Source organism: Phalacrocorax aristotelis, chromosome 8 (assembly GCF_949628215.1).
Source record: "Phalacrocorax aristotelis chromosome 8, bGulAri2.1, whole genome shotgun sequence".
In the NCBI taxonomy this organism is placed as follows: domain Eukaryota; kingdom Metazoa; phylum Chordata; class Aves; order Suliformes; family Phalacrocoracidae; genus Phalacrocorax; species Phalacrocorax aristotelis.
The window spans coordinates 11600080-11611231 of NC_134283.1; the positions used below are offsets into that span (position 1 = coordinate 11600080).

Consider the following 11152-nt stretch of genomic DNA (forward strand, 5'->3'; position numbering starts at 1 on the left):
ATACGTATCTCTAATAAAGGGTTATACAACTCATACTAATTAACCAAGAATGTAAGGTAAACATATTTACCTTTTATAGCAGAACAACTCACAAACAGCTCACAGCAAGTCTCTGAATTAAAAACACTACTCTGGGCTGCAAAAAGGACAGGCTGCTGATGGAAAATCTTGCTCTGCTTTCTAACAGAATTTCAAAGTGATATCAAAATTTCCAGTGAAATTGAGAAGCTGGGGCTTGCTGTGGTATACAGGTATCTGGAACTTCTTTTCCACCTGAAGTCAATAAGACATCTGCCACTGAGTTCAGCAGGAGTAAGACTGGAGGATCTGGCAATGTCTTTGGGTATTCCTGACTGCACCTTAGGAGCTTGGATTTTTGGTGTGGGTTTGTTTTTTAAATAAAATAATTGTCTCACTCCCTTGAATAAATACAGTTTGCAACTCACTTTATAGATGTGCTAACACTTCTGCAGCCTTTACAATTTGTCATATAAATCCTTATTCAAGTGTCAATGTGTGAAGGGTCTGCTATAGAGGTCCTCTGGGTGAAAACATGAATGAAATTTCTAGAGGAAATGCTCTCAGAGATTAATAATTTGTCTGCTTAGCCAGTTACTTTAGAAATAAAATGTTGTTAGTAAGAGTCACCAGACTGAATACAACAGGTTTTTTTTCTTTCTACCTGTAACTCACAACTACCAGAGTTGGGAGTTTTGGTGGGAGAACTTGCTGAAAAAAAACTATTGAAACTGAGCCTTAGATCCAGGTAAGAAAACATCAGCCTCTTTTTACCACCAAAGCTTGTTAACTTTAATGGCAATTTTGGGTATGCACAGAAAGTAGCCTCAAGTCGCTATAGGAAGAGGGATTAATAATAATATTTCTGAGATAATTTCCATAACCATCATCATTATGCTGTTGTTGATTTCAGTTTCTTTTATATGTTTCTCATTTTCCTTGCCTTTCACCCTCTGAAAGGCCAGTTTTCTTTCCTGTATGGTGTTTCATTCAAAAAACCAACTGGAAAGGTGTGTAAGAATAGCATGTAAGGTGAGTGTGAGTGGTTTAGAAACCATCTTTGACAGTGGCTTTTTAAGCCTCTTCTCCTTTGACACACCAGTTGTGCGCTACACAAGTTTTCTCCTTTTTAGATGAGAGAATTTATGTAGCCCATAAAAATTTACTGGAAAGAGGGTGTCTACCCCCTTTAATGCCTAATCTGGCACCCTTTACTTATGCAAATTTAATCAATGGACAAATGCTCTTCTCACAGCAGCTGCACTAATAAAAACAACATCAAAGACTTCGCCAAAGTTGCTCTGAAACAACTCTGGGATCATTGAAATGCAATATTCAGCCTCCAACTTCAAATCACCAGCCATTCACCCACGTGAGTACAACTTCCAGAGTCATGTCCTTTCTCTCCCCAAATTAGAGCCAACCACATAACTTGGGAACAGCCAAGCAGAGCCAGCCGAGTGGGCTGAACACAGTCAATGCTAACAAATTACAATAAGGAATGTATCACGCTGCCTGCTGTCAGGTGTAATTTATATCATACCAGAGGGGTGACTGGAGAGCAGGTATAGGCAGGAACTGGTCATACCTATACTTGCTCCTGCTGGGCCTGATCTGGCAAGCTGCTAGGAGCTCTTCCCTCCCACTGAAGTCAACATGAACTGAGTTTGTTCAGGACATAACAGGATCGGGCCACCTCAAAATACTATGGAAGGATAAACACGATTTGATGGTTTATTTTTTTGTGTTTTCCATTAGCATGCAACGTCTCTCTGCATGCATACCCCGATTGTATTTATACACATGCTCACAATCTGTATGTGTCCATAAACATACATGTACGGTATACACTACAAGCTAAAATCCTCCTTAGGATTTTGGAGCACAGAGAAAGAAATAGAGATTTTAACACAGAAAAACAGGAAGCTTATTCCCACAGCTTTCAATTTTAATGAGCACAAACTATTTTATGGGACTGGAGCTAAGATTTAGCAAAACATTTCAGCATATGCTTACATCTTTGCTGAAATTCTATCTACAAATTTATTTGATTTCTTAAATTTGAAGCTTTTAAACTCACGCGCAAACCAAGAATTTAATATGCTGTCCAAAATAATCCAGAAAGCTCTGTGCGCAGATAAGTATGGTCATGCCTCTATATGTGGCCGTGCATATTATCTCTGAGCATAAGCTCAGAGCATAATGCTCTGGCGTTACCTCCAGATGTCTTGCTCAGAAAAGCCATATACTTCCTACTGCACCTGTGAGAGACCTGGACTTCCTCTCGCAACCAAAAACCAAACCACTGCGAAGACAGCCTGTGCCTTACGGAAGATATATGCCAGGGCAGTGAAACACCACTAGGAGCTCCAACCATCCCCACTGAAGTAACTGCAAGTACCTTGCCTTAACCAGGAACAAGAGCAGGCCAGACTCAATGCAGGGTAACCAACCAAGTCTATTATGCAGCACTGCAGAAAAACAAATTAATTTTTTCTTAATTTAAAAAGAAACAATAATAAATTATGGTGTACCCTTCATCCAGCTTTATAATGTATGTAGCAACATGTCCTACTTGGGATGCTGGTGAATGGTTTTCTTTTGCTATAGAAACATATGCGATTTACAGATCTCATCCTGTGAGCCCTTACTCCAGTGAGAACTGAAGTTTGAGCAGCTGACAAAGCATTCAAGCCTTATGAGATAACACAGCAATACAAACGAAAGACAATACACAGGAAAACATCAGGCAGCACGTGAGCTTTGGTCAGCCACAGTTTTGTACTTTCAGTTTAAACAAAGTACAAAATCAGAAGAAATACACTTTTGTTATTAATCAAACAGGAGAAAAAGGTTTTACAACAGTACTCTACTCTCTTTAAATAAAATCCATGAATTTATGTATATTCTCCCAATGCTTTCATAACTGAAGCTTTTATTAAGTAAGTCTGATACGGGGCATATTTTAAAAATTGTGTCAGCAGTTATATTTTAAAATGTGGAAACAGATGTGCTACTCTAGTACAACTGCTGAATCTTCTCTGTATTTTTTTATACTATGAAGCACTTGCCTGCTTCTCTGTTATAAATCTCTCCCCACTGAACAGATTTCTTCTCTATGATTAAAGTAGTACCACACAGACATCATTAAACAGACACTGTCCAGAAAAGCCATAGTTTTGGCCTGGCCATAAAATATAGCTATTTTAATAATTGTTTCTTTTCCATAGAGAATTTCAGCAGCTCCCTTTCCTTGGAATGAAATCACAGCCATATGCTTTATGACATCAGAGGCGTTTCAAGGTGTCTCCATAAATGTCATTTATTGCTTGGGAACCTGCCAAATCTGTGCAAAAATTCCTACTTATTTTCAAGGAAAAATCTTCAAATGAAACTAGAGCTTTCCACTGGTTGTCATATCAAAAAACCAAATCTATCCCTTATGGAAATACTGGCCATGCAGGTAGCAAAACCTCCGGTAACAAAACCTGCTGACGTGGGCTCTGGTTTGCTTTTGAGTCAATAGTGCCTCCTTTAACCATTCTGCTGAGTACCCTGACACTGCACGTCCACTCCTTCTCTTGGTTACATGAGGCACTTACCCTTCTGAAAAATAAGCAGTGTGAATGACAAAAAGGTGAAGTGGTTTAGCGTCATAACTGTAAATCAAAATCAGATATGTCTAAAGGTACTGCTCTGATTAATGTGTTTTAACCCATAACACAGCGGTCCCTTCCACGCTACCGTCATAGGCCGGATGCTGCCCAGGATCCCCCATCCTTCATAGTGCTCAGTACCCTGCAGGACTGGGAGTGGGCAAATCATAAAGACACTCTATGTCATATACACAAATATATTCTCATGACGCATCTATCGATAATTTGGCATATCTGGAGTCTCTCTGAAATAATGCTGGCCAGGTCTAAATACGTCTTGCCGGACATGTCACCGAGCTGTCCAGCACAAATCAGCTACTTTTAAGCATGCAAAGATTCAGTCCAATCTGTAGCTGCAGGCAGACAGAGCAGGTCGGCCGGCCACTGCCCGAAGGAAATGACCGCTGTCACTGAGGCACACAGCTACCACTGAGGTTAGGATTGTGGCTGGCCAACAGAAGCATCCATTAGGCCCCGTGTAACAGAGCTGACCTGTTTTCCTAAGGAAGATAAAAAAGATTTTTTTTTTCCCTAAATCTTAAAGAAAGAAGTTGCTTGGTACAGTTGGAAATAATCTAGGGCAGCACACCAACAGGTGCTTCAAACGTTATCGGCAGAGTATAGAAGACATTGAGAGAAAATGAATAGACTCTCTAAATAATACATAAATTTTACAGGCTTTTTTTCTGTAGAACCCCAGTGAAGTTACTGTATAAATCGGAAACTGAATTATTCATAACTGGCAAATATATATAATAAATTGTATTTCGCATTGAAATATTCCTCGCAGGTACATGCCTCTTTCCATGCAATGAACAGAAATGGGCAGAGAGCCTGAAAACACCAAGGTCTTACCTGGAGTCTGGGTACTTTGTCAAGGTAGCCAGGCTGCTGGTGTACATGTGTCCTCCTACATCGATGTGCACAGGAGCGTTCGACTTGGTGAGTTGAGCTGGGAGAGGAATTCCTTGAGCAGCCAGAGGAGAAACCGGGGACCGTGTTAGAGACAGACGGGACATGCTTCTTCCCTCCTGCAAAGGGAAGGCAAAAAAGAACAGTTTATCTTAAATGTAGCAGTGTGCTACCTTTCTTTCCAGTGTGATCACAGATCTAATCAGATCATTTTTGCATCTGCCTGATCACATATTCAGCTAACAAATTATTGCCACCACTGTAATTAAGTGTATTTGCATCATTTTCTTCAAAGTACCAGAGGGGAAGAGAAAGATGCTTATTAGCAATAAGAAATCAAGAAAAAAATTTTTCAAGGTGTCAGCCTCAAGGGGCATAAAACAAACTGCAAAATTCTAATTAAAGGTCGCGGGCTTATGTGTTAGATGTGAAATATCCCCTGACAAACGAATAACCAATTTGTGAATTGGGATTCAGGGGTTTTTGCAAGTTTGTCTCAGTAACGAGACACCTCTAAATTAGTGACTTCCTTAGTACCTAAGGCATTTAGTTTATACACGTAGTAAATTTCACATCAAACTAAGATCAATTTTCTGGTTTATTTTCAATAATTGTGAAATAAATGGATAATTTTCAGTTAAGCCTTAATATCAGACATACAGAACTAATAAGCTTTCAAACTGAAAGCAATTAATACCTGGAAGCAGCAAAACCAGGATGATATATAAACTGACCCACGCTCTCATGACAAGACACATTAGAAACTACTGTACAATCTGGCATGTGAAATTACAAATTCAACAATCCACCTAATGTTATTGCCCTCAAAATATCTGAAAATTTGTGAAATTTCTGAACTGAATCAAAAAATCTTCCGCTGACGTACAAAGCAAAATATACTGAAATGTCTTAAAAATCAACGTGATAATCATAGCAACAGAAAACTCCTCAATCCTCTTCTGTAAGAAAAGCACAGCTTATTCTGCATGAAATGTGTGTCTCAAAGGTGATTTCAGTTAAATCGGTATAGACAGCATACATGTCAAACGGAAAGAAAACCTTTTATAAAAGTTTAAGAAAATGTCCATCCAGTCTCCCCATTATGGGTAAAGCAACATATGCAAAACATTACAGTTGAAGACATTTCTGAATATAATCTAATTTTCTTGGTATTTTGTTCTGCAAGCATGCTACCAAGCATCCAGGCTCTTCCTGACATCTGACAAGCACTTTACATGCAGCACTGCAAAGTGAATTCCCATTTCTCCCACATTACTTTGACAATGTTTCTTAGAAATCTAAAGCTGGTTCTCGCCTTTCTCTTAGCAGTATTTTGCACAAGATGCCTGGCTATGCCACTCGATGAACATACAATTAGGAGCATTCTTTGTGAAAAGAAAAAAAAATCTGAGCTATATAGAAAGGGATTGAAAAATCTTAATATTCATCTGGACAGCTTCACAAAGTCATCACATCATCTCCATTTACTGTATTTCATCTTGGTTAGCTCCTAAGAATTTCCTGCATCTACAGCACAGAAGTACATCACCCCATTATGAATCCACATCCTTTTCTCTTCAGAGGCTGGACGGACATCTGCACTGAACACGAAGCAAATACCAACTCTGTCCTAGGACTTCTGTGTCAGCCGATGCAAAATTGGGCATTAACATTTTTACTACAGCACCACCTTCAAGGAAAGTGACTGAATCCTTTCATGACTGAAGATGTTGCTTTCTTGTTTCCCACAAGAGCCTGTTGCGGGCAATCTTCAGTAAATATGTCATATAGCACAAATAAAAGAACTTTTAAAAACAACTTAGTATGTAAGTAACTACAGTATTTTAGCGACATGTTTACTAATCTGTGGATGCCTCATCTCTCTGCCAACACAGACAAAGGGTTTTTTTTCTTCTTACCAAAGAGCACTGTAAACTCATGTTCACTCTCTACTCCTTCACTTAAATGAAAGGGTCAGAGGATCCAGGCTGAATGTCAACCCTGTCTTTGTTCAGACCCCAACTATTATCACTAATGATAAAGGTACAGACCTCACGCGGTACAGAGCTGCCTTAGAAATAAATCTCAAGCAGTTTCACAAAACAAGTGCCTAATTAGGGCTCATCTGCACCCCTTGTTACAATTTCCAAATGAAATCAAAGGACTTCCAATCCTCTGTAAACGCATCTTACATTTAACCATTTGTCTTGAAATCCAGACTTCCATTTTAAAATATGCACAGATAGCTAAAGATCAAGTGATCTGAATCTATTTGTGCATATTTAAACACTGCTGCTATCTTAAGATTTTGTTTAATGTTAGTATACCAGTAAACTCCTTGATCTGTAGAATCTGAGATTCTCAGTGAGGCCATACTCACACAGTAGATATTTAATTTATACTATTCACTGGAGGGACCTTTTGAACAATCCGCTGCTTTTGGCATCTCTCAGCTAGAGCATGTGTTGAAAAAACCACTTAATTATAGAAAATCACTGGAATGCTAAAATAGTTCTCGAACTTTTATGGCTTTTCATACTTATTGAGGGTCCCACTGGCTTTTGGGGGGAGGGGAGGAGAAGCAGAATTAAAACAGAGGCTTCTCCCCTGGTTGGAGAGGATTTGTATTTAAAAAAATGAATCCTACGTTTTATTAAAGTTGTAGAATTCAGTCATTTTCATATGAGCGAATTATCAAGGTGTATAATTGTTAAGTGCTACATAAAGGGCACTGAAACATTCCTATTGCTCAAAAAAAATAAATACCCCCTATTTCTTAAGGTACCGTAACCCTCTTTCTAATGACTCCTTCCTCTTCTTAATGTAAAAACCAGCTAAAATTCATCACACTGAGTAATGTACTTATTTTATGCACAAAGCAAAAACCTAAATGTATTTATCTGGTGAAAGTCTTTATGCACATATTTTCTAATACTGATGTGAAAATTAAAACCTTAAGGGTAAATATCATAGAAACACTAACAAACTTCATTTATTAAACCATGTAAAATAATCCTTGCTCTTTAGTTGCCTACACCAGGCTATAGCATCCCAACTAGTGGCACAGGCAATAACCCTGCTCTAATAAGTAACACAGGAACCTGCTGAAGGCAAAATCAATAGAGCCCGATTCCCAAATTATCTGAATATTTAGTTTTTCAAACATTACATACCAAGATATTTCAGAGCCAGCTTATCTTTTTCTGCCTTTCTAAGCTAACTGCATAAGTGCTGCTTGTAAAAACTATTTGCCCATGCAAAGTGAAATAATCACAATGCCATGCTCATTTACACACAAAATGATTTTGTGTCCCATTGTGCTCACAGTTGTTCAGCTCTCTAGGGGTGATTAAACTAGCTATGCTGCTACAGCTTGAGATGATTTCACTGAATCGTTTCTCCATGAAGTTGCTTCTTTGCTAAGCTGTTATTTTAACCATAAAAGGTAAACAGAAGGCAGTTGTAAGAGCTCCATTCAGCTCCGTGCCCAGGGCTATAACCCTAGGGCAGAGAATGCTGAAAGACTGCAGAATTTTCCAGGGTGTTGCCTTTCTTGCTCTAAAGCCTTCAGGAATACTGTTCATTTAATACACACTCTAGATGATACATTTCAGATCCTACTAAAAGAAAGACTTCAAAAGTGTAAGAACTTTTGGGCGGATGAAGCTTTCCCACCTCTGCACATAGCTCGGGGCCATGGTAACCAATACTGCTGTTGATGCTGGGGAAATACAGTAGAAATAAACTGCACGGAGCAGAGCAGACAGATAGGGACAAGGGAGGTGAAAGGTTGCAGGAAAGAAACCGGCAGCAGTCTGGAAGGGATAACAAGAAAAAAAAGGGGAAAGAATGAAAAAGGAGGCGGCTCTGAAGGAGGGACAAATTTAAATCAAGGAGCAGGCACTAAAAAGCCTACAGATGGGAAGCAAGACTAATTAAGGATGTAAAAGCGCTTTGTTGCTAAAGTTTATTGTTGCCAGGATAAAAATTAATTGAAACTAATGCTGTTATTCACTCGTGCAGTTTAATTCCTTCATGCGCATTTAAGACGCGGAATGAGAACGGCAGGTTTAAGGACCTGCCAGGCAGCGGCTCCCTCCGGGGCGCGGGGGCGAGGGCGGGCCGGGGCCGCAGCCCGGCCGCCCGGTCCCGCCGGCGGCAGGACCCCCGCCTCGGCGGGGACTGGAGCAGCGCCGCAGCTGCTCCCCTCATTGCATTCCCGGGGAAGCTCCTCTCCGTCCCCAGAGACCCTTCTTTCTTCACCAGCGGATCGGCGGGAGCGCTCGGGGGGAATCACCCCAGCAGCCCCGGCCGCGCCGCCCGCAGCACGGCGGGGCCGTGCCCGGCCGCAGGACTTGCCCCGCCGCCCCCGGGACTCCGTGGCACCGCCTGCGCGTCCCCAGCCCGCGTTCGGCGCAGCCGGAGGGGCTCAACTCCAGACTTGGCAATTACCTTTGTCTCTATAAACAGGGACGGCGACCGCTCGGGTCAGCCTCCAGAGCCAGTGGGAGACCACTGCTCACGCCGTGAGCCGAGCCTAAAGACAAAGCGGGGACGGGGGGGGGCTGCAGACCTCGGGCCCCGTGGCTCCGAAATTAAAAACTCCGTAAACATTTGCACACACCTCCACGCTGCTTCACTGAACACTGGACCAAGTGACAGAGGAGATCGTGCCCAAAACTTTTAGCGGGGAGGGGGGGGAGCTCTCTCTGGAGCTCTGGTACCAAAAAAAAAAAAAAAAAAAAAAAAAAGAAGAAGAAGAAAAAAAAGCTTTCTCCTTAACCCCCCCCCCCCCGCCCCCGCAACCCGCCTATCTCCGGCAGTCTCCAGTCTATTTAGTGCAAGTTTCACGTCATCCAAATGCCTTTCCCTACTGATGGTCAGGGAAATCACCAGCAAGCAACGCACCCGGTCACTCAACTTCTGCCTTTTTCTTTTGAACACACACTGTGTGCCCAAAGGTAAAATTCAAAAAAAAAAAAAAAAAAAGACACAACATGGCGTCCTTTACTTATTCCCACATAACAAGAAAGGAGATGTCTTAGATGAATGCAAGGAAAAAAAAAAAAAGCCAACCCCGAATCCCTGATCCTGTACATTTTCCGCGCAGCCAATGGTGGTGAGCATTAGCCAGGCTAATGTATTAATTTTGCAGAAGTGTGCCACATCGCATGCAGGAGCAGAAATGCAAACTATAGCCTAGAGTGGTTTGAAGTCTACCCCAAACCAAGCCTTCCACTCTCACTGGCGCCAGAGTTTCATTCACAGCCCGCCCGTGTTTTCCATACGCGGCGCTCCCTATTGTCGCCCGCCTTCCCTTTGTGCCGAGCCGCCCCGCCGCCAGCCCCCGCGCCCCGGCCCGCGCACCCCGCGCCGCGGCACCCCGCCCGCCCGACCCCCGCGGCGCGGCGCGGCGCGGCCGCGGCTCCGCGTGTACCATGCGAGAGCGCGGAGCGAACCGCGCTGCCTCCGCCGCGCTGGGGCTTGGCCGTCTTCAGAGCCGGGGCCGGGGCGGCAGCGCGGGCACCCCGGGCCGCGGGGCTCCGCCGGCGCTGCCCATGCTGGAGCGGAGCAAAACAAAACATACACACGCACGCACGCACACACTCACACACGCGCGCACACACACAGGCACACGCAGCGCTATCAAAGCGGGGAGGCTGCAAACGGGTCCTGTAGCTTTAAAAAAACACCCCTCCGCCGTTTCTCCTCCGGAGCCAAGAGCCGAGTTAGTTTCAAGAAGAGGCACTTTCCAAAAAAAAAAAAAAAAAAAAAAACACCAACCCACAAAAAAACACCAGAAAAAAAAAGAAGGGGGGGGGAAGAGCGCGAGAGAAGGCGCGAGCGTGCCGCGCGGCGCGGTGCAGCGCGATGCAATGCGATGCGATGCAAAGCACGGCACAGCAGAGCAGAGCACGGCGCGGCGCGCACGGCGCGCTCCGACCCCGGCCCCGGCCCGGGCAGCCGCGGGAGCCGCCGCCGCCGCCGTCCTTACCTTGAGCTCAGAAGAGGTCTGCGAGCCCTGCTTTGGCTTTGGGCTCTGTGTGGTTTGTGTGTGGATGGGCTCGGCTTTTTGCTTTTATTACTATCTTTGCTCCGCAGATCCTGCTGTGATTATTATTATTTTTAAGGCTTCTCTCTCCCCTCTCTCCCCCTCTTGTTTTTGCTGCTTCTTTTTGTATTTATTTTGTGTGTGTGTGTGTGTGTGTGTGTGTGAGGGGGGGGGAAGCCTTTAAATGAAACTGCCGAGGCTGTTATGAGAAGAAAGGCAATAATCCCGTCTCTAAATAACAGAGGGAAGGGAGAAGGAGGAAAAAAAGCGAATTCTTGCTCAGGGCTTTGCAAACGCCTGCAGGGCAGAGGATTAGGCTACAATTAGCTCAGCCCTTTGCTCTCGCCCTAGCTAATTTTGCGATGAAAATTGGATATTTTCCCCTCCTTTTGGTGAAGGTCTCCGGATTTATCCCCCCCCCCCCCCGAATAAAATAATATACAACCCTTGAAAATGAAATAAGGCTGGGAAGGCGGCTGGCGCCCCAGCCCGCGCCCCCGGCGCCGCCGCCCGC

At 43.5% G+C, this 11152-nt stretch overlaps 1 protein-coding gene across 4 annotated transcripts in view; it reads right to left on the bottom strand.

Annotated features, from left to right (window-relative positions):
• Positions 1–10844, bottom strand: part of KCTD15 (potassium channel tetramerization domain containing 15) — a 45975-nt gene extending 35131 nt beyond the window's left edge. The window contains exons 1-2 of one of the 4 annotated variants that reach the window (XM_075101396.1): positions 10582–10844; positions 4530–4705 (exon numbers count right to left, since the gene is read on the bottom strand). In XM_075101396.1, the coding sequence (XP_074957497.1) occupies positions 4530–4693 (164 nt within the window). In that variant the 5' untranslated portion in view covers positions 4694–4705; positions 10582–10844. Of the gene's footprint in view, positions 1–4529; positions 4706–10023; positions 10334–10581 lie in introns of those variants that run through there. The other 3 variants (XM_075101394.1, XM_075101395.1, XM_075101393.1) reach the window with 3 other exon arrangements.
• Positions 10845–11152: the final 308 nt, after the last annotated feature.